The 27,413-nt window shown below is 49.6% G+C and overlaps 1 protein-coding gene across 2 annotated transcripts in view; it reads right to left on the bottom strand.

The window, feature by feature from the left end:
• The window catches only part of ABCC6 (ATP binding cassette subfamily C member 6), a 72,802-nt gene that overhangs the window by 4,325 nt on the left and 41,064 nt on the right, over window positions 1–27,413 (bottom strand). For both annotated transcript variants that reach the window (XM_021931787.2, XM_021931788.2), the window contains exons 18-29: window positions 24,012–24,179; window positions 22,804–22,978; window positions 21,263–21,338; window positions 18,627–18,747; window positions 15,660–15,867; window positions 11,329–11,639; window positions 8,711–8,910; window positions 7,148–7,274; window positions 5,120–5,221; window positions 3,427–3,573; window positions 585–743; window positions 341–507 (exon numbers count right to left, since the gene is read on the bottom strand). In XM_021931787.2, the coding sequence (XP_021787479.2) occupies window positions 341–507; window positions 585–743; window positions 3,427–3,573; window positions 5,120–5,221; window positions 7,148–7,274; window positions 8,711–8,910; window positions 11,329–11,639; window positions 15,660–15,867; window positions 18,627–18,747; window positions 21,263–21,338; window positions 22,804–22,978; window positions 24,012–24,179 (1,961 nt within the window). The remainder of the gene's footprint in view (window positions 1–340; window positions 508–584; window positions 744–3,426; window positions 3,574–5,119; window positions 5,222–7,147; window positions 7,275–8,710; window positions 8,911–11,328; window positions 11,640–15,659; window positions 15,868–18,626; window positions 18,748–21,262; window positions 21,339–22,803; window positions 22,979–24,011; window positions 24,180–27,413) is intronic.

Below are 27,413 nucleotides of genomic sequence, written 5' to 3'. Positions count from 1 at the left end.
ACCAAAAAAAAAAAAAATTCCTGTGTTGCTTATAGCCCCAGTGAGTGGTGGGGTTACCACCCACTATCAAACAATATTTTCATAGCAAAATAAATACTGAGCAAGAGTAATAAAGGCTATCAGTAGCCCTGTGTCAGTTGAGGTTGGGTTTTGCCACCAAATAAATATAGAAGGCTAATTTAATTTAGGGGGGGAAATCTTAGTATTCAGAGACTGTGTCAGAGCTTGAAATTGCAGATAAGACACGTGGTTATTAACAGAGTGATAATCCTACTGGGGAAGGCACTGCCATCCCTTCCTCTCCCGCCTGCAGGTTCTGGCTACAGTGGGATGACCATACCTCAGGTCCTCGCCTCGGTCGGCACACTTGTACTGCAACTGGCCGGGCAGGCTGGCCACCAAGGCTTTGAGCTGCACAGTCTCCAGGGCTGCCCAGATAGCCTCGTCCGAGTGCTCCTGCAGCAGGTCAAGGTTCATCCGTAGAGAGCCAGGGAACAGGATGGGGTCCTGTGGGGGAGGGGCAGTGGGTCAGAGCAGGGCCCCACCATGCCTCCCACCTTTGCCCACCCTTCCACCATCCTCACCTGGGGGATGATGCTGATCCTGGAGCGCAGTGTGTGCAGCCCCACGTGGGCAATGGGGACCCCGTCGATCCAGATCCCGCCCTCAGCTGCCTCCTGGAGCCGCAGCAGCCCACTGGCCAGGGAGGACTTCCCGGCCCCTGTCCTGCCAACGATGCCCACCTGCCCGGGGTTGGGAGGAAAGGCCTGCTCTGACCAGAGGGCTCCTGGGCATTTATTGGGGAGATGTTTCCACTGTACCCGAGATCTGTCTGTCCATCCCTCATTGTGTAAAGGTCCATCTTCCATCTCTCTCTCTTTCCATCTGTCTACCTTTCTATATATCCACCCATCAGTCCATCCAGTCTTCCATCGGCGTTCTTCTCTATCTTCCCCTTATCCCGATGTCTCTCTCCCATCTTTCTCCCCACCCTTCCTTCAGTTCCTCCATCTTTCCTCATCCTTCTATTTACACCTCTCCATCATCTCTTGTCCTTTCTTCCACTGCATCCCGTCCATCTGTCTGTCCGTCCATCCATCCATCCATCCATCTCTTATCCTGTTTTCCACCCCATTCCCCATCCACCCACCCACCCACCCATCCATCCATCCATCCATCATCCCTCCTCAATCCCATCCCTCCATCTCTCATTCTTCCATCCCATTCCATGCATCCATCCATTCATCTGTCTATCCATCTCTCATTTCTTCTTCCCTATTCATCCATCAATTCACTAATCCTTTCATTCATTTATTTTTTCTCCCATCCATCCATCCAGTCCATCCTTCACTCATCCATCCCTCCATTCATCCTCCATCCTATCCATGTGTTCATTCTCTTATCCATCTCCCATTCTGTTATCCACCCTTCATCCCTCTCTCTCTTGCTACTGTTGCATCCTCAGTGTCTGACACATGCTGTGGGTTCAACATTATTTGCTTAATTCATGAATGAAACATGTGGGTCACCTCACTGTATGCCAGGCGCATGTTTAGGCCCTGGAAGTATAGAAATTAAAGAGTCCTTGCTCCAGTGTGCCCACCATCTGGTCTAGGAAAGAGTGCAGTTGAGTAAATGTAATACAGTGTGATGAACAATGCTATTTATTTTATTTATTTACTTACTTATTTTTGAGATAGAGTCTTGCTCTGTCACCCAGGCTGGAGTTCAGTGGTGCGATTTCGGTTCACTGCAACCTCCACCTCCCAGGGTCAAGCAGTTGTCCTGCTTCAGCCTCCCAAGTAGCTGGGACCACAGGTGCCCGCCACCACGCTTGGCTAATTTTTGTATTTTTAGTAGAGACGGTGTTAACACCATGTTGGCCAGGCTGGTCTCAAAACTCCTGACCTCAAGTGATCAACTGACCTTGGCCTCCCAAAGTGCTGGGACCCAGCCAACAATGCTGTTTGTTATCAGCTCTGGACCTATGGCAATTCAGGGAAGCAAGGTGGTGCTGCTCCTGCTGCCTGGGATTTGATAGAGGTAATAAGAGAAGACCTCATGGAGGAAGGGATACTTGGATGGAAGCTTGAAGGATGAGTAGGAGTTCAAGGAAGGGGAACACTCCAGGTGAACCGCACTAAGTGGGTTTCCAGGACTGGAAGCTCATGGAGCTCACAGCACCATGTGTCCCCCTGGCCAAGAGGCAGCCGCTCCACAATGTTGTTTAAGCCCTGGCAGAGCAATGAGTGATGGGGGGGATGGGCAGGGCCTGGGGTGAGCAGAGCCTTGAATGCCAAGCTCCGGAATTCAGACTTTACCCCAAGGGAAGCTGGAACTAGTAGAAGGTTTTGAGCAGGGGAATGACATGCAGTGTCATTCATGCTGATAAAGGTCAGGATGGCTGGGCACAGTGGTTCATGCCTGTAGTCTCAGCACTTTGGAAGGCTGAGGGGGTGACTGAGGTCAGGAGTTTGAGACCAGCCTGGCCAACATGGTGAAACCCCGTCTCTACTAAAAATACAAAAATTAGCCAGGTATAGTGGTGCACACCTGTAATCCCAACTACTCAGGAGGCTGAGGCAGGAGAATCGCTTGAATCTGGGAGGTGGAGGTTGCAGTGAGCTAAGATCATACCACTGCACTCCAGCCTGGGCAACAGAGTGAGACTCTGTCTCAAAAAAAAAAAAAAAAAAAAAAAATATATATATATATATATATATATATATATCACACAGGAGAGCAGATTGGAGCTGGTGAGACAGGATCCACTGCTTATTAGGGGACAAGGAGGGGACAGGGAGGAAAGCTCTGTAGGTTCAGAGAGAGGGAGGAAAGGGATCAGTGAAGGGGCTTGATGAGGCATCTGTAAAATGGGATAGTACTAGCACCTCCCTTATGGGGTTGTTGTGAGAGTGAAAATGCAAATAATAAAAACATTAGTAAACATTTCTGGAGCACTTTCCATGAGCTAAGCATGTTCTATGTGTTAAACTTCACAACAACTCAAAGATCAATATTACCAGTCCCAATTTACAGATGGGAAAACTGAGACTGAGCTATGAAGTGCTTTTCCCAACGTCTCCCACCCCAAAGCAAATACCCCATTTGTGCAAACTGGAAAATGTACTTGGAGCATTTAACACACTGCTCAGCACATATCAGGAGCTGGGTTAACATTAGAGGAAGAAGGAAGTCAGGGAGTTGCTTCCTCATCTGGGGACACCACGGTGGATGAGGCAGTCACCAGACGGAAGCAGGTTTGGGGAAGGCGAGGAATTCGCTTTAGGGGGCAATGGGTCTGAAAGCTAGGGGACCTGAGGTGGGGACATTGTGAAGGTAGCTGGTGCCCAGGGTTTAGGGCCTTGCCCCTGGAGTCCTTTGGCCTGAACTCCATGAAGAGGACATTGTGAGAGAGCCACTCACCTTCTCTCCTGCGTGGATCTTGAAGGACACGCCCTGCACAGCCAGCGGGAGCTCAGGTCGGTATCTTAGCCCAAAGTCCCGGAACTCAATCTGCCCGCCATGAGGCCAGGGGGGCTGAGCTGCACATGTGGGCAGCCTCCAGGGAGCCTGGAGCAGGAGGGGAAACTGAGTCAGAGGAGCCTTCCTCTAAGACTTCGCACAAGATGGCCCACCTTTCTCAGCTTCAGTTTTCTCTTCTGCAAAATGGACATACGTATTGCAATTTTACAGGGTGGTTATGGGAATCCAACAAGAGAGGGCATGGACTATGTCAATGCTAAAAACAGATGGTGGTGGCTACTTTTAGTCTATTTTATTGTTATTGTTAGCCACTGTTTATTATAAAATCATCTCTTTTTCTATAATGGGAGCAGACATTTCTCTCTGTCTTTGTGAAAGGACATGGCGGTGCAGTAGGAAGACCAATGCTGCCTTTTGCTATTCCTGTCACCTTGAACAGATCATTCTACCCTCTTGAGTCTTCGTTTTCCAATCTGGGAAATAGGGTTAATAAGAGCAGTGGACATGTATTGAGTGTTTGCAATGGACCAGAGACTCTACTAAATCATTTATTTGCAGGATCTCATTTGATCCTCCCAGTAAACTCAATGCTGTTATGTTACTATTACTGCTATACTGCTGTTCTTCCACCCCATCCTATCCATCCATCTCTTATCCTTTTTCCACCCCATCCCACCCATCCATCCATCCGTCCGTCTGTCTGCCCATCCATCTCCAATCCCATCCCTCCATCTCTCATTCTTCCACCCCATTGCATCCATCCATCCATCCATCCATCCATCCATCCATCCATCCATCCATCCATCCATCTCTTATCATTTCTTCTACCCTATTCATCAATCAGTTCTTCCCTGTTCTGTTACTGTAATGTTACTGTTATGTTGCTATCACACTATATCATGTTGCTGTTTTGTTACCGTTGCATTGCTATGTTGCTGTTCTGTCCTTATAATGCTACTATAATGTCGCTGTTTTGTTACTGTTACATTGCCGTGTTGCTCTTCTGTTACTATATTAAAGCCATGTTGCTGCGATGTTGCTGTCCTGTTATGATGTTGCTGTTGTGTTTCTATTACGTTGCCATGTTGCTGTTCGGTTTCTATCATGTTACTAAAATGTTGCTATTATGTTACTATTGCATTGCTATGTTGTGGTTGTGTTGCCGGAATGTTACCATCATGTTACTATCATGTCTCTGTTATATTACGATTACACTGCTATGTTGCTGTTCTGGTACTGTAATATTGTGGTTATGTTGCTGTTAGGTTACTATTACATTGCTGTCGTGTTACTGTCATGTTCTGGAATATTGCCGTTGTGTTACTATCGTGTTGCAGCTATGCTGCTGTTGCAATGCTGTTCCTCATGGTCCCCCGCCACTCCCATAGGTGACCTGCTTTCCTCAAGCTCAGAAGCAAAGGAACCAAGATTTGGCCTGGCTCCAGACCTTATGCTCCTAACCACTGCTGCCGCCCTGTCTGTGACTCTGACCTATAGAGGTAGGGGTTGAGTCAGGGGAGAAGAGGGTACAAACTCCAAAGCCTGGAGCAGATGTCAATAGGGACCCGTTGCTGCCCCCCACCGCCAACAGTATGTCCCTGCTGGGACCCCCTCGCCACCTCCCGCCCATCACCTCCTTGGGCGTCCAGGCATAGTCCTGCATCCGCTCCACTGACACGATGCTGTTCTCTAGGTCTGTCCAGTTGCGAACAACCCACTGCAGCGTCTGGGTCACCTGGTGCAAGAAAGCATCTCTGGCTGGGTTCGGGAAGGCCACTTGAGGGCTTGCAACAGCCCTGCTGGTTTCCCAACCTTTGCTGGGAGGCCAGACCCAGGGGAGTAAAGAAGGGAGGCAGGGATGCGGCAGTCTGAGGACCTAGGCCCAGGGGATTGGGATTTGGATGCAACCAACAGGTCCCTCCCTTCCTTCAGTAGAGCCAGAGCATGCAAAGCGAAAAGCAGCCCTCAGACATCAGCCTGTACAAACTGGCTTGATGCAGGTGAGACAGGATCAGAGAGGGTGTGTGGCCCTCCCAAGGACACCCAGCAGGACCCAGGCCCACTGATTCCTTTCTGATAGCCTCCCCACAGCAACCGGTGGCCACCAATTTCCCGTGACACTTGGAACCACTCCAAGCTCCTCCCTGTGAACCATTACCGGCTCTAGTCCTGCCATCCCATCCCCAACCTTGTCTCCCAGCATCCCTGCCTTCACCCACCCTCTCTGGCCACACCCGCCTTCCTGCTGTTCCTCTAACACACCAGGGATGAACCTTCAACTCCCAGGCCTCACTTCCTCCTAAGTCACCTCCTCAGAGAGGCCTTTCTGCATGCAGGAGGAAAATGCCTCCACCGCCACCCAACATGTTCCGGCCTCTTACTTCATCCTGAAGCTTAGCAGCCTTGACTGTAAAATGAGGATAATAACAGTGCCTCTCTGATGGGGTTGTGGGCAGTATTAAGTGAGTTAATATTTATAAAGTTCTCATGCACAGTGGCTCATGCCTCTAATCCCAGCTTTTTTGAAGGCGAAGGTGGGAAGATTGTTGGAACCCAGGAGTTGGAGGCTGCAGTGGGCTGTGATCACAGCACTGCACTCCAGTCTGGGTCAAAGAGTGAGACCTTGTCTCAAAACAAAACAGCCGGGCATCGTGGCTCACACCTATAATCTCAGCATTTTGGGAGGCTGAGGCAGGCAGACCACTTGAACCTAGACCAGGTTGGGCAACACGGCGAAACTGTTTCTACCAAAAAAAAAAAAAAAAAAAAAAAAGCCAGGCATGGTGGTGCACGCCTATAGGCCCAGCTAATTGGGAAAGTGAGGTGGGAGAATCCCTTGGGCCTGGAGATGGAGGCTGAAGTGAGCCAAGATCATGCCACTGCACTCAAGCCTGGGCAACAAAATGAGATCCTATCTCAAACAGCAACAACAACAAACCAAAATGAACAAAAATGTATAGAGCTCTTAGAATAATGCCTCCTCCATAACAAATGCTTATGAATGTATATATATATGTTTTCATAGATGTCATGAACTGACATTACATACTGTTATTCATAGTTAACAAAAAGTGGCCAGGTGTGGTGGCTCATGCCTGTAATCCCAGCACTTTGGCAGGCTAACGTGGGTGGATCAGTTGAGCTCAGGAGTTGGAGACCAGCCTGGCCAACATGGCAAACCCCGTCTCTACTAAAAATATTAAAAATTAGCCAGGCATAGTGGCTCACGCCTGTAATTCCAGCAACTTGGGAGGCTGAGGCATAAGAATCGCTTGAACCCAGGAGGCAGAGGTTGCAGTGAGCCGAGATTGCACCGCTGCACTCCAGCCTGAGTAAAAGAGAGAGACTCTGTCTTCAAAACAAAACAAAAGTTAACAATGCACTAGAAATGTCCTCCACAGGATATGCTTTGTCTCAACTAGTCTTTATAGCATCAGAAGTGATGGGATTACTGGCCTGTTTTTTCAAGGAGCACGCTGAGCCTCCACGAGGAAAGACTTTGCCCAAGGTTGCAAGTTCACCTCAGCTGAGTCCCTCGGCGGAGGGACTCCAGACACCTTGGTGGTTTGGACACAGGGTCTTCGAAGGTCCTACTAGCAGAGGTCTGACGGTCTCTGCCTCTGTCTGGCCCTCAAGCCCAGTTTGGGGGCATGGGGAGTACCTGGAGGGCAGCAGAGACAGAGAAGCCCACGAGGCCGGCGCTGAGGTGGGCTTTGCTCAGCACAGCACACGTGGCAGCCGCAAACACCAGGCCATTCCCCAGGAGCTCCACATTGGCCGCAAGCCACCTGCAAAGGGAGGCGACAGCAGGGTGAGTTGGTACTCTTATCTGCAGGGAGATGCTTCTCTGGGCACAAGGACTGGTCATCACACCCGCTTTGTACCCACAGGGGTCCCAGCAATGGGCTTCACATGCAAGGCCCCACGCAGCAGGCTCAGGGAGTAGAGGACGATGACACTGTCCTGTCTCAACTGAGCCCAGCTTAGGGTTTGGGGTACAATTGGTGTTCCATAGAGCTTCCCTGTGTGGCTGCTTTTCTGTCCCTGGAATTTGCCAAGCCATGTCCACCTGCCATTCCTCTGCCCTGACCTGTGGCCTCCATGGATTGACTCTGTGTCCCCACCCACATCTCATCTCCAATTGTAATCCCCACCTGTGGAGGGAGGGATCTGGTGGGAGGTGACTGGATCGTGGGGGCAGTTTTCCCCATGTTGTTCTCATGATAGTGAGTTCTCACGAGATCATATGGCATAAAAGGGGGTGGCAGTTCCTGCCTCGCACGCTGTCTCTCCTGCTGCCATGTAAGATGTGCCTTGCTTCCCTTTCCACCATGATTGTAAGTTTCCTGAGGCCTCCTCAGCCACGTGAAACTGTGAGTCAATTAAACCTTCCTTTCTTTATAAATTACCCAGTCTCAGGTAGTTCTTTATAGCAGTGTGAAGACGGACTAATACACAGCCCAGCTCGGCTGGGACCCGAGATGAAAGGAAAAAGGACTTCACATGTATTGAGTGCCTAGTTTGTACTTAACCCTCTCCACACTCTGGTACCACAATGCTTGGATCCAAATCCTGGCTCTGCCAGCATCAGCTGGGTGAACTTGAACAAGTTTCCAAACCTCTCTGTGCCTAGGATTTATCATCTATAAAACAGTTTCGGCCTGTCAAAACTGTTAGCAGAATTAAATAAATTAATCTACATAGATTGCTCAGAACGGTGCCAGGCATGCAATAAGCATGTTACAAGTCTTACCTATGAGTGTATTTAATCCTCATATCCACTACATGAGCATGATCCCAGTTTGACAAATGAAGCTCAGAGAGGTTATGTAGCTTGCCTGAAATCAACCAGCTGGTAAGTGGCAGAGCTGGGATTTGAATCTGTGTCTATTTGTGCTTAAAGCTTATGTTCTTGTTCTTGCTTAGTACCTAAAGATGGCTGAGGATGCTTATATGGCTGCTTTATCACCAAGGCAAAAGAGGCTGATCCAGTTGCCTGGCAACAGAAGCTTCTTCCTGTACCCCCTGCCCACCTGCTGTTGAGAATCTCTCGGTCATGTTCCATCTGCCCACAGTGAGAACCGACAGACAGCCTGTGGGATCTAGCCTCAACTATGTCCCTGACTCTCTGGGTGACCTCTCTAGCCATACAATATGACCTCAGGTCTCACTCTCTAAGGATGTGGACGAATTACAAGGTCGTCTCTGCCCTGGCTCTTCCTACCTGTCAGCCACCAGTCGCGGGAAACTGATCCTCTGGCTTTCATCTACGCGAGCATTGTTCTGAGCCACAAACGGGGCCTGGGTTCGGAACGCCCGGACCACTGTGCTGCCCTGGAACGTCTCAGCCATGTGGGAGCAGACAGATGAGTAGCTGGCTGACTCCAAGCGTCTCAGCTGGCATGAGCTAACCACATACAGGCTCTGAGAAGGATGGATGGGAGAGGGGAGAGGAGAAGCCACAGACATAGGTAGTTTCCAGAAGCACAAAGAGCCCCAAGTACAGGAGTCCAGACCAGGATCTGTTACCAGCTTGCTGTGTGACCTTGGGCTAGTTGCTTGACCTCTCTAGGTTCTCATTTCCTTGCAGAATCAGAGTTCTATGGTTTTTTTGAAAATCACCTGGGAAGCTTCAAAAACCTCTAATGCCCCACCCCAGAATGACTGAATCAGAATCTCTGGCAAAGTCACCTTGACTTTGGTGCTGTTTAAATAGCCTTCCAGATGATTCTAATGGACAGCCAGGGTTGAGAAACCACCAATTTAGTTTAAGTGTCTCACTTCCCAGCACTGAGGTCGACTACTTCATTTAGGGCTGGTCATTGGGAGAACAAAACTGTAAGGGGCAGTGAAGGCAGTTGGCCAAGTCAGTTTCACTCATGTAACCCAAGGGTTACGTGCCAGGTGATGCACAGGAAACGTGTTATTTGGTTTGCAGCTGCAGGTTGGGTGCAGCTAGCAGACAGGCAGGCAGGGAGGAACTGAATTTGCTGAACACCCAACTGTGTGTGCCAGGCTTTTTACACAGTGTCTCATTCATTGCAGAGTGAGCATTCGCGTCATTCACCAGTTAGTGGTGAGAACATCCGAGGCTCGGGGGATTCAGCAGCTGTCCTGAGAGCCACAGTAAGTGACAGAGCCTGGATTTCTCTTGACTACAAAGCTTGAGACAGAAACAGCCCATCCTCGGAGTCAAGTGAACTTAGAGAAGACCTGGGACAGTTGTCGGGGACGTCGTAACCATGGGTTTTGGTTTTTGTTTTTTGAGATGGAGTCTCACTCTGTCGCCCAGGCTGGAGTACAGTGGCACAATCTCAGCTTGCTGCAACCTCTGCCTCCCGGGCTCAAGCAATCCTCCCGCCTCAGCTTCCCAAGAAGGTGGGATTACAAGCATGCACCACCGTCCTGGCTAATTTTTTGTATTTTTAGTAGAGACGGGGTTTTGCCATGTTGACCATGCTGGTCTCGAACTCCTGACCTCAAGTGATCCGCCCACCTCAGCCTCTCAAAGTGCTGTGATTAGAGGTGTGAGCCACCATGCCTAGCCCTAGCCGTGGTTTTTATCTGACTACCATGTTTTCTTCTGCTCTACTTCTGGTTTCCTGTAGGAAAGGGCTGGGTTGAGGTGCTGTCAATCATGGGATCTGATCAGAGAGATGGTCACATGATGCATCCTAGCCTATCAGAGTCTACTATCCATTCAGTTACTGTGATGAGTTCAGAGATGGACACATGATCCACAAAGGGCCAATCAGAACCTTCCCTGGGATTAATATATGACTACTGAGCTGGAGAAATGTTTTTTGCATGTTGAGTTGCTAAGGTGAGATGATATGATGGCTAGTGGCCATCAGACCTGCCCCGGAAAGAGAGCATATACAAAATTAGACCAAACAGAGGTAAGCCAGTGGTTCCTAAACATTTGTGTGCATCAGAATTACTTGGAGGATTAATTAAAACCTAGATTCATGGGCCGAACCACATAGTATCTGAGTCAGCAGTCTTGGGCTGAGCCCTAAGAACGTACATTGCTAACTAGTCCCCAGGTGATACTACTGCTGGTCCAGGGGCCACACTTTGAGAAGCACTGGGTGAAGATATGGAGAGAGTCACTGTGTCCTGATGACAGCTGGGCCCATGCCCCCTAGGAAATGTAAGCCATTAAATTCTGTTCTTCTGGTTAAGCTAATTTTAGCTGGTCTCTGATCCCAGCAATGGAAAGAATCTAGCTTTATATAACAGCCTTTGAGAACTTGCAATGACTCTTTGGCTTCCAGATAATTGGAGAGGAAGAAATTACAGCAGGATAAAAACATTACACATGAAGAACTCTGGCCCTTAATATTTAACTGCACCATGAGGCACAGTGACTCATGCCTTATAATCCCAGAACTTTGGGAGGCCAAAGTGGGAGGATCACTTGAGGCTGGGAATTTGAGACCAACCTGGGCAACACAGCGAGACACGTGTCTTAAAAAAAATAAATTTAAAAATTATCCAGGCATCGTGGCACTGCCTGTAGTCCCAGCTACTGGAGAGGCTGAGGTAGGAGGATCACTTAAGCCCAGGAGTTCAAGGCTGCAGTGAGCTATGATAACCTATTGCATTTCAGGAGAGCAAGATTCTGTCTCTCTAAAGAAAGAGAACTTTGATGTGAACATTTAGAGACAGAGACTAGTGGAGATATCAGAAAGACTGTAGTGTCTCTGTCCCTGGGAATTCTAGGAACATCCCCTAGATGTCCAGCTGGGTGAAACCTCATATGTGGAGTCTTCCCCAGAGACAGGGGACTGGCTGAGTTGATCTCAGCTGGTCCCAGAAGGCTCCCTGACCTCTCCATACCTGAAACCCAGCGTAGAGGAGAAAGAGTGGCAGGATGGCCACGATGGCCAGTGGAGTAGTCACTGCCACCACCAGGCTGACCTCCAGGAGACCGAAGGCATACATCAGCAGGGAGCGGAGTTTGTCTGGAATGTCCACATCAACCGTGTCTGTCTCCTTGGAGAAGCGGTTCAGCAGGTTGCCAATGGGTGTCCGCTCAAAGAAGCTGATGGGCGATCGCACCACATCCCACAGGAGCCTCTGGAAGAGCAACCTGGATGCCCGGACCCCACCTAGGAGCACCGCAGCCATGGACGCAAACAGCCCAATGGCTGGGGAGGGAAAGGAGGTAAGAGCATGAAGGCTGGAGACCCTCAGGACCGCCCTGTGGGGCCTTGCGCAGGTCTCTCCCGCTACCCCATGGTGGACATCTTACGGCTTGGCCACCCTTATTGTTATATATTTTTTGAGACAGGGTCTCACTCTGTCACCCATGTTGAAGTACAGTAGCATGATGATGGCTCACTGCAGCCTTGACCTCCTGCACTCAGGCGATCCTCCCGCCTCAGCCTCCAAGCAGCTGGGACCACAGGTGTACGCCACCATGCCGGCTAATTTTGGGTATTTTTTGTAGAGATGGGATCTTGCTATGCTGCCCAGGCTGGTCTTGAACTCCTGAGATCAAGTGATCTGCCTGCCTTGGTCTCCCAAAGTGCTGAGATTACAGGTATGAGCCACTGTACCTGTACCCTGCTTGTTTCTTGATGTAATGGGTTGAAGAGTGTCCTCCCAAATTAATTTGGGATGGGTCCTAAATTCAGTGACTGCCATTTATATAAGACTACTAGAGGATACTCAGAGACACAGCAGGAGACATGAAGATGGTGACACAGATGGGAGGGCACATATACAAGCTAAGGAATGCCAGAGACTGCCGGTGACCACTGCAAACCAGGAGAAAAGCATGGGACGTTTTCTCCCTCAGAACCTCCACAAGGGGCTGGGCACAGTGGCTCATGCCTGTAATCCCAGCACTTTGGGAGGCCAAGGCAGGTGGATCACCTGAAGTCAGGAGTTTGAGACCAACCTGACCAACATGGTGAAACCCTACTAAACCCTACTCTCTACTAAAAATACAAAAATTAACTGGGCATGTTGTCAGGCATCTATAGTCCCAGCTACTCAGGAGGCTGAGGCAGGAGAAACACTTGAACCCGGGAGGCGGAGGTTGCAGTGAGCCATGAGCCGGGATCGTGCCACTGCACTCCAGCCTGGGCGACAGAACAAGACGCCGTCTCAAACAAACAAACAAACAAACAAAAAAACCCTCCACAATGAGTGAACACTGCTGACACCTTCATTTTAGACTTCAGGCCTCAGAACTGCGACAGAACAAATTTCAATAGTGCTAGGCTCCCAAGTTTGTGGAAACTTGTTTGGCAGTAGCCCTAGGAGAGAAATGTACATCCTTCCTCCCAATGCTAATCTATATGCGTGGGGTGGGGCTAACTTCTCCTCTGGGGTGGGGCAAATTTCACCCACGGCCAATCCAAACCACTGCAATAGGTTCAGGGATGAACGCATAACCCAAGTCAGGCCAATGACAGGGAGACCTGGGACTTCACTAGAACTTTTGGAAAAGTGGTACTGGGTGGTGGGAGGTGGCCAAGCTGGAGCTGTGGAATATCATCTTACCGCCAGGGGGAGCAGCTGAGCTGGACAGGAAGCTGTCCCAGAGGCGGGAAATGAAGCAATTTCTTGTTTGGACCCCTACATCCAGACATACCTGAAGCCAGAAATCTATGGATTCTGGTCCCAAGAGCCAATCAATTCTCTTGTTGCTTAAACCACTTTGATTTGGAGCTGAATTTGTTTATTTTCAGACGGAGTCTTGCTCTGTCACCCAGGCTGGAGCGCAGTGGTGCAATCTCTGCTCACTGCAACCTCCACCTCCCAGGTTCAAGTGATTCTCCTGCGTCATCCTCCCAAGTAGCTGGGATTACAGGCACTGACACCACACCTGGCTAATTTTTATGTTTTTAATAGAGACGGGGTTTCACCATGTTGGCCAGGCTGGTCTTGAACTCCTGACCTCAAGTGATCTACCCACTTTGGCCTCCCAAAGTGCTGGGATTACAGGCATGAGCTACCGTGTCTGTCCTGGAGCTGAATTTTTTATTGTTTGTATTCGACAGTCATAACCAATTTCTCTCTCTCAGCTCCCATCTCTCCATCTTTAAGGGAGAGTAAGACTTGCCCTTAGCTATCAAACGAGGGATGGAAGTGGAAGGATTTTGAAAGGGCTATTTGCCACCCAAATGAGGATTTGGGTTCATTCCAGGACTCAGCTGACTCTGACAATCCCTAATTTCCTCTTGGTTAAGTAACCGTTCGCCTTGAATATTCTACGGTACATGCCGTTGTGGTGAGTAGGTGTACAGGTTCTTAGGATTAGAAGAGTCCTCAAATTCAGGCCTGGTGCCCCCCATTTTACAGAGGAGGGCACAGGCTCACAGCATTTGGGTGATGTGGCCAAGGTCACCCAGTGAATGAGGATGAATCAACATGGAAACGAGGCAACTGTCCTTTAAAGAGGAAGCCAGGCCAGGCGTGGTGGCTCATGCCTGTGATCCCAACACTTTGGGAGGCTGAGGCAGAGGATTGCCTGAGCCCAGAAGTTTGAGGCCAGCCTGGGCAACACGGCAAAACCCTGTTTCCATCAAAAACAAACAAACAAAAATTAGCCAGGCATGGTGGCGTGTGCATGTAGTCCCAGCTACTCGGGAGGCCGAGGTAGGAGGATCGCTTGAGCCCAGGAGGCAGAGGTTGCAGTGAGCCGCGTTCGTGCCACTGCATTCCAGCCTGGGTGACAAAGCCAGACCCAGTCTATATATACGTGTGTGTGTGTCTAAAGAAGAAGCCAAACTCACGTGTGCACTCTTGGTCCTCCCTTCAGCCAGGCCACGTATTAAAAGGAGAAGAACCAGGGGTTAGGGACTGGGTGGGCGAGGCAGGAGGAGGGTGGGTGTGGTTGCAAAAGGGCAACATGAGAGTGCCTTGAGGTGAGGGGATTGTTCAGTGTCTCAACCATTAACCATTGTGATGGATGCGAGAGCCTGAATGGGGGACACAACTGCACAGAGGCAAACATGCGCACACCTACGTGCAATCAAAACTGGGGAAATCACAATGAGATCCATAGGGCCGGGCGCGGGGGCTCACACCTAGCTGTAATCCCAACACTTTGGGAGGCCGAGGCGGGCAGATCATTTGAGGTCAGGAGTTGGCCAACATGGTGAAACCCCATCTCTACCAAAAATACAAAAATGAACCGGGCTGCACACTTATAAGCCCAGCTTCCAGCTACTCGGGAAGCTGAGGCAGGAGAACTTCTTGAACCTGGGAGATGGGGGTTGCAGTGAGCTGAGACTGCAGCACTACACTCTAGCCTGGGCGACAGAGCAAGACTCGGTCTCAAAATAAATTAAATAAATAAATAAATAAACAAATGAGATCCATGGATTGATGGGTGTCAGTATCCTTTGTGATACTTTACTATCATTTTGCAAAATATCACCACTGGGAGAAACTGGGCAGACTGTATAAGGTAGCTGGCCACCTTATTTCCTAGAACTGCATGTGAATCTACAATTATTTCAAGAAGTAGTTCCATCTATTTTATTTTATTTATTTTATTTTTTTGAGACGGAGTCTCGCTGTCTCCCAGGCTGGAGTACAGTGGCGCGGTCGCGGCTCACTGCAAGCTCCGCCTCCTGAGTTCACGCCATTCTCCTGCCTCAGCCTCCCGAGTAGCTGGGACTACAGGTGCCTGCCACCACCCCCGACTAATATTTTGTATTTTTAGTAGAGACGGGGTTTCACTGTGTTAGCCAGGATGATCTCGATCTCCTGACCTCATGATCCGCCCGCCTTGGCCTCCCAAAGTGTTGGGATTACAGGCGTGAGCCACCGCGCCCGGCCGTATTTCCATCTTTAATGAGGAGAAGATGGAGTGACAGCGGTAATGCATCTGTTAGGGAGGGTCTGGTTCTGTCTGGAGGTTTGGGGGCAGGCAATGAAAGTCACCAGCACGCAGGCCTTGGAGCTGCCATCCGCTAGCGGGGAGGAACTGGGAGAAGTTCTGAAGCTTCCAGAAAAGGAGGGATGTGCCCTGTCCTCCCCATTCCCTCCAGCCTCATCTGAAGGACAGAGATCTTTGCCTAGACCCCAGACATTTTGCACAGTTGTTCCAGGGGGCGCAGGGTGACCCAGGGAGAGGTGAGGAAAAGGAGCCCTGAGCACCCCTCGGGGGAGCTGGGAGGACGGAGATGAGGAGGGCAGGTGAGGCATACCTTGGAGACAGCCGAGGAGCCCGAAGATCCCACCACGCAGGGCTGCCTGCGTCTGCTGCCCACCCACTGTGGGGTCGTCCGCCCACAGGCTCAGCCAGTAACCCCGGCAGAAGGACGCCACTTGCTGGCAGAGGAAGAGGAAGAGTGCATAGAGGCAGAGGGGGGTGCCCACCGCACGCAGGTAGGCCAGGTGCACTGTGGCCTTCACCTGTAGCACACATGAGGGAGAGGGAGGCAGAGAGAGCCCCCAGCGGGACGGGTGAGTTGAGGCAAGGCCAGGCGAGGCTCCCAGAAAACATGCCCATGGGCAGATGGAAGCGCCACACAGACCTCACAGGTTCTGCCGCCGCGCCTCCCACAGACAGGCCCCAGCCAGCCTTAGAACCCCCATCTCCTACACAATCCCCAGTGAGCTCGTATTAATATTTTTTCTTTTGTTTTTCTTTATTTTCCTTATTTATTTTTTTAAGGACAGGGTCTTGCACTCTGTCACCCATGTCACCCAGGCTGGAGTACACCGGCGCAATCATGTCTCACTGCAGACTTGAACTCCATGCTTAAGTAATCCCCCCGCCTCAGCCTCCCGAGTAGTCAGGACTATAGGTTTGTACCACCATGCTTTGTTAATGTTCATAGTTTTAAAGAGTTGGAGTCTTGCTATGTTGCCCAGGCTGGTCTCAAACTCCTGGCCTCAAGCGATCCTCCCTCCTCGGCCTCCCAAAGTGCTTGGATTACAGGTGTGAGCCTCCACACCCAGCCAGAAGGGTTTTCTTGAACACTCACCATGGGTCAGGCATGTGTCTCTGCTCATAATAACCTCAATTTCACAGATAAGGAAACTGAGGCGCAGAACGGGTCAGCCACTGGCTTAACGTCCTGCTCCTACAAATCTGAAGTTCTCTGCACAGCTGCAGCCAGACAGCACTGTTGAAAACATTAATCTAATTATATCTTGTTGCTGGCCTGTCCATGGCTATCTCTTGCTCTCCGAAGAAATTCCAGCCAGGCGAGGTGGCTCATACCTGTAAGCGCTTTGGGAGGCCGAGGCGGGTGGGTCACCTGAGCTCAGGAATTTGAGACCAGCCTGGACCAACATGGTGAAACCCTGTCTCTACTAAAAATACAAAAATTAGCCTGTTGTGGTGGCGGGCGCCTGTAATCCCAGATACTTGGGAAGCTGCAGGAGAATCACTTGAACCTGGGAGACAGAGGTTGCAGTGAGCCGAGATTGCACCATTATGCTCCTGCCTGGGCGACAAGAGTGAAACTCCATCTCAAAAATAAAAATAAAAATAAATTTCAAGCTTCTTATCTTGCCCCCACTCACTGCCTGCCAGCCTCATGGGACCCCTTTCTCTGGCACCCTAAGCTACTTCCCACCTCAGAGCCATTGTACCTGCTGCTCCCTTTTCCTGGAGCGCTCTTTCTCCTGACCTTTGTATGACTGGTTCCTTCACATGTTCTTCGGGGAAGCTCAAATGGCACTTCTCAGAGCATCCTATCCATACCTACCATGACCCTCAGTTGGTCTCCATGGCAGGGTCTCACTCTGTCACCCAGGCTGGATTGCCGTGACATGATCATAGCTCACTGCAGCCTCGAACTCCTGGTCTCAAGCAATCCACCTGCCTCAGCCTCCAAAAGTGTTGGGATTACAGGCATGAGCCACTGCACCCAATCATTCTTATTTATAGCACTTATTGCGATTGGATATAGCTTGCTTATTAGCATAATTATTTGCTCTCCATTTATCTTCACTAGTATCTAATCTCCACCAGACTTAGCCTGGCACACAGTGGGTACCGTGTACATGTTTGCTGGATGGATGAGAGGGTAGGTGGGTAGGTGTATGAATGAATGAGTGGATGAATGGATGGAGAGATCAATGAATGGATGAACAGCTGAACAGACAAATGCATAGGTGAGGGAATTGTTGTATTGTTAGGTGGGATAGATGGATGGGTAAGTGAATGGGATGGATAAATGAGTAGGTGGGTGAGTGGATGGGATGGAGAGATAAATGAGTGGGTGGGATGGATAAACGAGTGGGTGGTATGGATGAATGAGTGGGTGGGATGGATGGATGAATGAGTGGGTAGGATGGATAAATGAGTAGGTGGGTGAATGAATGGGATGGATAAATGAGCGGGTGGGATGGATGGGTGGGTGGGTGGATGATCATCTAGCTGGATGATGGTGGATAAGTAGGGGGGTGCAGATACACAGCAGTATAGAAGAGGAGAAACAGTACAAACTTCAGACTCAGACTGGCCTAGACTTGGGTCCCAGATTTGAGTCCCAGGTTGAGTCCCAGGCTAGTTATGAAAACACAGACAAGGCTCTTAACTCTTTAAGACTTCAGTTTCTTGGCCAGGCACAGTGGCTCACACCTGTAACCCCTGCACTTTGGGAGGCAGAGGACAGAGGATCACTTGAGCCCAGGAGTTCGAGACCAACCTGGGCAACATAGGAAAACCCCATCTCTATTAAAAATACAAACACTAGCTGGGCATGGTGTCACAAGCTTGCAGTCCCAGCTACTTGAGAGACTGAGGTAGGAGGATTGCTTGAGCCCAGGAGGTCGAGGATGCAGTGAGCTGTGATTACATCATTGCAGTCCAGCCTGGGTGAGTGAGAAAGCCACTTTCTCAAAAGCAAAATAAAATACATTTTAAAAGACTTCAGTTTCTTTTTTTTTTTTTAGTCTGGGAGACTGGAGATGATATTTAATCTGATAACTGAATGACAAGAAGGAACATAATATAGGAAGTTCAGCATATCATATCTATTTTTTAGGGCGGTTGTGAGGATTAAGAAAAGGTCTAGAATGCTACTGGCACATAGTAGGTGCTCAAGAAAGGTGAGTATGACTGCCGCCTCACTGCAAGTGCTACATTTGTTGGGAGGACTTGGGTCCCCGGAGGCGGCAGCAGCAGGTGGGGCAGGGTAGGTGAAGCTGGTGATTACCCTGCCATATTGCGTGCTGTCCTTTCCTGTTGGCCATCCTGCCCTGTCAGGGTCATCTAGAGGAACCTCTGTCTGGGCTTCTGAAGTGGTATGGTCTTTCTCAGGGACTGACTTGATGGACCTGTCATTTAGAGGAAATGAAGACAAAGTCAGTGTCTCTCCCAATGGCAGGGTGTATGTGCCCAACCCTCAGGCCCACTGACAGCCACTGAGCTCTGGATACACTCTCTACTCATTCATTCATTCATTCATTTATCTAACAAAATACTGACCAGATATCACAGTTCCCTTCTGTCTGTGTGGTACCCAGCTAAATGCCATCTATTATCCCAGGGTCAAGCAAGCCCGTTCTTCTGATGCCAGTTCACAGGATGAACTTAACTTGCCCACCATTGGAACTCCGTTCTCAGAATTTTCTTTTCTTTTTTTTTTTTTTTTTTTTGAGACAGGGTCTTGCTATGTTGCCCAGGTTGGTCTCAAACTCCTGAGCTCAAGCAAGCCGCCCGCCTCAGCCTCCCAAAGTGCTGGGATTACAGGCATGAGCTGCCACGCCCAGCCTGTTCTCAGAATTTTTATTTTGGCTTAAGCTTTGGTGCAATTGTTTTGCTCCTACTGTTTACCATCAGATTTGTCAGTCCAACTGGCAGAATATAAATTATGAACAATTCAGATGCTAAAGACTTTTTGAATGTTTTATCTATGGTTAAGTGGGCTGACTTAACCTCTGCACCTCAGTTTCCTCAGCTGTAAAAATAGGAATATTATCTATCCATCCATCCATTGAAACATTCATGTACATATATGTATATCTACATATACATGTCTACCTACCTACTATTAAGTTTAGCGCAAAGCTGCCTCCTTACATATTTTAACTTTGGCCTAAAGGTTTTCCTGTACATAGTGAACTGTAACCTAACTGGACTCAAACAGACTGCAACCTACTCCTGTGTCAATCACTGAGTTTCAGCCAATCAAAGGCAGCCAATGGTGCAAACCATGTTCAAATAAAGCAGACGCTGAGCTGTAACCAGTCTGGCTGTTTCTGTACCCACTTCTGTTTTCTGTCCTTCACCTTCCTTTTTCTGTCCATTAATCTTTGACCCCGTGGCTGTTCCAGAGCCTCTCTGGACATATTCTGGTTCAGGGGCTGCCTGATGTGCAGATCATTCTTTGCTCAATTAACATCTTTCAGCCAGGTGCAGTGGCTCACGCCTGTAATCCCAGCACTTTGGGAGGCTGAGGCAGGTGGAACACCTGAGGTCAGGAGTTTGAGACCAGCCTGGACAACACGGCAACACCCTGTCTCTACTAAAAATACAAAAATTAGCTGGGCCTGGTGGCATGTGCCTGTAATCCCAGCTACTCAAGAGACTGGGCATAAGAATCACTTGAACCCGGGAGGCGGGGATTGCAGTGAGCCAAGATCGTACCATTGCACTCCAGCCTGGGCGACAGAGCAAGGTTCCGTCTCAAAAAACAACCCCAAAAAACAAAAAGCCTCAGACACATTAAATTTGCTAGAGGTTAATTTGGCACAATCTCGGCGCATCTCGGCGCACTGCAACCTCCACCTCCCGGGTTCAAGCGATTCTCCTGCCTCAGCCTCCCGAGTAGTTGGGACCACAGGCACACGCCACCACACCGGCTTCTTAAAACTTTTTAATTTTTAAAAAATTTTTTATTTTTAGTAGAGACGGGGTTTCAGCATGTTGGCCAGGGTGGTCTCGAACTCCTGACCTCAAGTGATCCACCCACTTTGGCCTCCCAAAGTGCTGGGATTTACAGGTGTGAGCCACCGTGCCCAGCCTTAATGTATCTACTGGTTTTCTTTTAACGTGACTAGCTATCCATCTGATCTTACTTTAGACTCTTGTGTACTGTGAAGATGGTGAGTGTGCGTGTGATTGAGAAGTGCCCTTAGGGTGGCTAGCTGGGATGGGGATCAGCCCCTGTGGTCCCCAGGGACGGAGGCCCCTTGAGATCGCTGCCGCCCCCCACCCCTGTATAGCAGGCACTTAAGCTCGGGCTACCTGGTACCAGTGGCCTGCTGTTCTGCTTCCCAAGACCCCTCTCATTAAGAGGGGAGAGTATCAGGCAGCAGGTCCTTCTGCTGCAGACAGCCCCACAATGAGCCCAGCTGTGTCCCGGCTGCAGGGAGCTGAGAGAGGAGGGGACCGCAGTCCTCCTCCTGGCCCCTTGCCCACGTGTTCTGGCCAGCGTCAAGTGATGCTGCGCATACAGACCTAAACCCTGTGCATAGCCAACCTGTCAAAGCATAGGTGACGAGGCCTGGCATGGTGGTTTACAGCTATGGGGAGGAACCAGTCCTGCCCTATTGCAGCACTGCGACAACTCCAGCAAGCTGGCCTCGGCCCACTTGAAGACACCCATCACACTGGAAGGCGTATTGTTCATTCCATGAACTGGCCCTATGGGGACCTAATCATCTTGGCTAACTGGACCAATTTTGGTAAATTATCCCTCAGCAGGGCACCATGGGGGGACTGCAGCAGGTTCTGCATCCATAATGGTTTTTGTTGTCTCCCTAACTGCCTGAGATGCGGGTGGTTCCTTCAGCTACTACTTCAGCTTCAGCCTGTGCCCTTCTGAGTGTGGCACCATGGCGGACTCACCTCTCGGGTCTAAGCTCGGGCCTCCTGCCTGCAGAGGAGCCTCTGGGGTCCTTGGTGCTGGTCCCAGGTTCTGTTTCTGCAAGGTCAAGAGAGTCCTGTCACACAACACGACCCAGATACACACTTTGATACCCACTGACTATGTGGCCTTAACTGCTCTGACCATCCATTTCCCCTGATCTGGCTCCTGCCACCTCTCCAGCAACCTCTCTCAACACCCCACTCTGAGTTCTTCCAGGAACATCCTTCAGGCATTCACTCACTCATTCGTTTCTTCAATCAGTGAATATAACTGAGCACCTGCTATGAACTTGAGGTTGGAAAAACAGCATTTAACACCATACAAAGTCACGTTATCTCTGTTTCTCCCAACAGCTTTGCTCAAGCAGTTCCTTGTGTCTGGAATGTTCTTTTCTGGCTCTCACCTACCCTCAGGTACCATCTCCCCTAGGAAGGACACCTCCCCACCACTATCCCCCAGGTGTGGCCAGTCACTGAAAGCAGATCTGTAGTAGTTTAACCACAGACCTGTAAGCAAGAAATAACTGCTACTGTAAGCTGATGAGATTTGGGGGCTATTTGTTACACAGCATGATCACAGCAAAAGCTAACCAATACAAGCAGGCAAGTTCTATCTTCGAGCTTCAGGACTGTGACACTGTGAATCAACACTTAAGGTTTTTACCAGGGTGGGCCAGTGCTAAGCAGATGTTCTCAGAAGAAGCAAAACCTGAGATTGAGGGAGACCTGGGTGTGAGTCCTTGCTTTGTCATGAAGGGATAGTATAAAGTGTAATGATTAAAAAACACATTCTCTGGAATCAAGTTGCTTGGGTTCAAATCCCAGTGCTGTCACTTATAAGCCATGTAACCTGGGACTAGTTCCTTAACTTCTGGGCCTCAGTTTCCTCATCTGTGAAATGGAAATGATTCTAGTACCAGCCTCACAGGGGCATTATGTTGATTAAATGAGCTAACGTATGTGATGTGCTGTTAGTTGCTACTTTTCAGTCATTGCAGGTGAGCTTGGCTTGGCAACTTTACTTCCAGAAACTTGTCATGTATCCAGCACATTCTGTGTTCTTTGGATTATTAGAAACTCTAGCTAACATGGTGTAGCTTTCTAGGCATCAAAGTCCTTCTTGGGCTGTCTGCATAGCAACTGCAAGCATAGACTCTGGAGTTGGACACATTCAAGTTCTAATCTTGTGACCTTGGGCAAGTGATTTCACTCTCTTTGCTTCAGTTGGCTCATCTGTAAAATGACAGCAATAACTTCACATGCCTCTGGGGGTACTGTGAGAATCAAATGAAATAGTGTATTTTTACAGAAGCACTTAGCACACCCCCCGGCTCATAGATGGTGTTATTGGCTATTCCTGGAGAGAGGTGACCTACTGGGAGAGCTGTCTGCTTCCAGGCCTAGGCCTGCAGGGAGAGTATGACCAGAGCACTCCATTCATGCCAGTAGGACCCTTTGAGCCTTTTTCCCCAAGGATGGCAGGAGCCAGGCATGGAGAATCAGCAAAGCCCACCTAGTACCTCCTTCTCCTGTATCTCCTGGCTGTCTGGCTTGATCCAGAAGACCCATGAGGGCCCCCTTCCTCTGCAGAAGCTCCTGGTAGGAACCCATCTCTGCGATGGCCCCATCTGCCAGCACCACGATCCAGTCAGCCTGGGGCAGGATGTGGAGTGCGTGGGTCACGAGAATCCGTGTCTGGGCAGGGAAGGGGTAGAAGTTATGCACACGTGGCTGGGCACAGTGGCTCATGCCCGTAATCCCGACACTTTGGGAAGCCAAAGCAGGTGGATCACTTTAGGCCAGGAGTTCGAGACCAGCCTGGCTGACATGCCTAAGCCCTGTCTCTACTAAAAATACAAAAATTAGCTAGGTATGGTGGTGCACACCTGTATTCCCAGCTACTTTGGAGGCTGAGGCAAGAGAAGCACTTGAACCTGGGAGGTGGAGGTTGCAGTGAGGTGAGATTGGACCACTGCACTCCATCCTGGGTGACAGAGCAAGACTCTGTCAAGAAAGGAGAGAAAGAAAAGGAAAGGAAAGGAAAAGGAGAGAGAGAGAGAGAGAGAGAGAGAGAGAAAGAAAGAGAGAAAGAAAGAAAGGAAGGAAGGAAGGAAGGAAGGAAGGAGAGAAAGAAAAGGAAAGGAAAGGAAAGGAAAAGGAGAGAGAGAGAGAGAGAAAGAAAAGAAAGAAAGAAAGAGAAAGAAAGAAATAAGAAAGAAAGAGAAAGAGAGAAAGAGGAAGGAAGGAAGGAGGGAAGGAGGGAAGGAAGGAAGGAAGGAAGCGGAATTTGGGTGTTTAACCGTTTTCGCATTTATCGTGAAACGCTTTGTTTTCGTGCCGCTTCAGCCACAATGATCTCCAAAACAAGAAGACAGGGAGTCCATCTGACCCTGGCCAGTCATCCAAGGCAAAGCTGTAGTAGTTAAACCACAGATCCATAGATCCGGCCACTGCGCTCCAGCCTGGGCTAAAGAGCGAGACTCCATCTCAAAAAAAACAAACAAAAAAACCCCACAGATCCATGAGCAAGAAACCCCTGCTGTTGTAAGCTGCTGGGATCTGGGGGTTGTTTGTTACACAGCATTGTCACAGCAAAAGCTGACCAAGACGAAGAGGAAAATTGGACTCAAGTGGAAGGGGGAGGTGAGATAAATTTGGGTTAGGACTGGATGCTAAGGGCTCCCTCTGCCTTTGCCTTGTGCCCTCTGACACATGTTCCCAAACTTACTGTTCCCTGGAGTAGCCCACCAGGTCCAATGACCTGGTTGAAGACATGCTGGCCAACGTGGGCATCCAGGGCTGCCAGGGGGTCATCCAGCAGGTACACAGCTGCCTTTCTGTACACAGCCCGGGCCAGGCTCAGCCGCTGCTTCTGGCCTCCAGAGAGATTCATGCCCTGTGGCCACAAAAGGAACAGTGGCCTGAGTCAGCATCTATAGGGTGAAACTGGGGTGCCCAGGCTGGCGCAGGCCAGGGCACACCTGCCCATCAGAGTGAGGTGCAGCTCAACATGCCTATTACCTGGGGACACGCCCAGCATCAAAGGCACTCGCTCTCAAGCCGACAATGCCTCCATCCTTACCCGACCTCACTTCTCCCCTTCCCCGGCATGCTTCCTGGAGGAGCTATCCACACTTCCCAATCCACTCTGTCTCCTCCTTCTCACTCCGTGTATCCCTTTGAGTCCAACTTCTGTGTCCCCGTCTCCATTGAGACCACCTTCACTGAGGACACCATTCATTTCCCTATTCCCTCATCCAGTGGTAGCTTTTCCGTCCTACTTTTTTATTTTAAATTTTAATTGTTTTATTTTAGCTTTTATTGATATGTAATAGTTGAAACTCTTTGAGGGGCACAAGTGATATTTTGATACCTGTAGGGCAGTGGTCCCCACCCTTTTTGGCACCAGGGACCGGTTTTGCAGAAGACAATTTTTCCATGGACCTGGGGGCAGGGGGATGGTCCAGGGGATGGTTTCAGGGTGATTCAAGCACATTACATTTACTGCGCACTTTACTTCCATTATTATTATTATTACTATAACTATTATTATTTTCAAGATGGAGTTTCGCTCTTGTCACACAGGCTGGAGTGCAATGGCGTGATCTTGGCTCACTGCAACCCCTGCCTCCTGGGTTCAAGCGATTCTCCTGTCTCAGCCTCCTGAGTAGCTGGAATTACAGGTACCCACCACCATGCCTGGCTAGTTTCTGTATTTTTAGTAGGGACAGGATTTCACCATGTTGGCCAGGCTGGTCTCGAACTCCTGATCTCAGGTGATCCACTACGCCTCAGCCTCCCAAAGTGCTGGGATTACAGGCATGAGCCAGTGCGCCCAGCCTACTTGTATTATTATTACATTGTTATGTATAATGAAATACACAACTCACCATCATGTAGAATCAGTGGGAGCCCTGAGCTTATTTTCCTGGAACTAGACGGTCCCTTCTGGGGGAGATGGGAGGTAGTGATGGATCATCAGGCATTAGATTCTCATAAGGAGCACGCAGCCTAGATCCCTCACATGTGCAGGTTACAGTACGGTTTGCGCTCCTGTGAGAATCTCACGTTGCCACTGATCTAACAGGAGGCAGAGCTCAGGCGGTTATGCGAACAATAAGGAGTGGCTGTAAATACAGATGAAACCTCACTCGCCTGCCCTCTGTCCACCTCCTGCTGTGCTGCCTGCCCAGTTCCTAACAGGCCACAGACTGGTGCTGATCCATGGCCAGGGGGATTGGGGACCCCTGCTGTAGACAATATGTAATGGTCAAATCAGGGTAACTGAAATCGTCATCACCTCAAATATTTATCTTCTGTATTGTGAACACAACAATCCTTCTCTTCTCGCTATCTTGAAATACACAAATAAATGATCATTAACTATAATTTCCCATGTGCACTATTGATTACTATAACTTATTCATTCTATCTAGGCCTTCTTGTCTTCATTCATTCTTTTTAAAATTATTTTTATTTATTTTTGAGACGGAGTTCCACTCTGTCGCCCAGGCTGGAGTGCAATGGCTTGACCTCGGCTCACTGCAACTTCCACCTCCTGGGTTCAAGTGATTCTCCTACCTCAGCCTCCCAAGTAGCTGAGATTATAGGTGTGCCACCATGCCTGGCTAATTTTTGTATTTTTAGTAGAGATAGGGTTTCACCATGTTGGCCAGGCTGGTCTCGAACTCCTGACCTCAAGCAATCCACCCGCCTCGGCCTCCCAAAGTGCTGGGATTACAGGCGTAAGCCACTGCACCCAGCCATTCATTCATTCTTATATTCATTCATTCCACTAATAACTACTGCCTGGTTATCATATACCTAGGTAGGGTTCTAGGTTCTGGGGAAACAGCAATGAGCGAAACAAAGTTGCTGCTCTCTTAATGGATCCACCATTCTAATGAAGGGGGGGGAGACAGGCAATCCGTAAACAAGTAACATCAGATAGAAAGTGCTATGAGGAATAAATACTAAAGCAGGTGGAGCCAGGTGTGGTGGGTCACGCCTGTAATCCCAGCGCTTTGGGAGGCTGAGGTAGGTGGATCCCTTGAGGTCAGGAGTTCGAGACCAGCCTGGCCAACATGGTGAAACCCCATCTCTACTAAAAGTAAAAAAAAAAAAAAAAAAAGAAAGAAAGAAAAAAAATTAGCCAGGCATGGTGGCACATGCCTGTAATCCTAGCTACTCATGAGGCTGAGGTGGGAGGATTGCTTGAACTCAGGAGGTGGAGGTTGCAGTGAACTGAGATAGTGCCACCGCACTCCAGCCTGGGCAACAGAGTGAGACTCCAACTCAGGAAAAAAAAAAAAAAAAGGAAAAAGCAGGTGCAGGTGTAGGGTACACTAGCATTAGCAGGGTTGCTGTAGATAAGGTGGTCAGAAAAGGCCTCTCTGTGAAGGTGATAGAAGAGAGGGATGAACCCTGGGGACTCCTGGGAAGAGCTTTCCAGCAGAGGGAACAGCAGGTGCAAAGGCCCTGGGGTCAGTGTGTGATATCAGGAAATATCACAGAGACTCAGGTGGCTGGAGTAAAGCTGGGAGATGATGATGGAAGATGGGGCTAATGGATACCACAGCCAGGTCACAGGGACCTCACTAGAGATGATCACGACTTGGGCTTTGACTGTGAGGTAAATGGGGAGATCACCTGAGGTCCAGAGTTCGAGACCAGCCTGGCCAACATGGTGAAACCCCGTCTCTACTACAGATACAAAAATTAGCCAGGTGTGGCGGCATGCGCCTGTAATCCCAGCTACTCAGTCGGCTGAGGTGCGAGAATTGCTTGAACGTGCAGGTGGAGTTGCAGTGAGCCGAGATTGCGGCACTGCACTCTAGCCTGCGCAACAGAGCGAGACTCCATCTCCAAAGCAAAACAAGACAAAACACCACAAGTGGTGGGCTGGATTTGGCTGGGGGTCACAGTTTGCCAACCCCTGCCCAATCCATAGCTCCAGATGCATGTATCCTGTTTCTTGCACTTCTCTGTCCAGGCCCTTTGGTGAGGCCCAGAGAGGGGAAGCAATTAGACCCACGTCACCCAGCAAGGCAGGGCCGAGTAAGACAGGAGTCTAGGTCTTCTCCCTCTCAGCTGTCAGAGAGCCCCTCACCGCCAATCCCTGGCACAACTC

This window comes from Papio anubis, chromosome 18 (genome assembly GCF_008728515.1).
Source record: "Papio anubis isolate 15944 chromosome 18, Panubis1.0, whole genome shotgun sequence".
NCBI lineage: Eukaryota > Metazoa > Chordata > Mammalia > Primates > Cercopithecidae > Papio > Papio anubis.
Note: the sequence above shows the minus strand (reverse complement) of the source record. Positions and strands in the feature narration are given on the sequence as shown.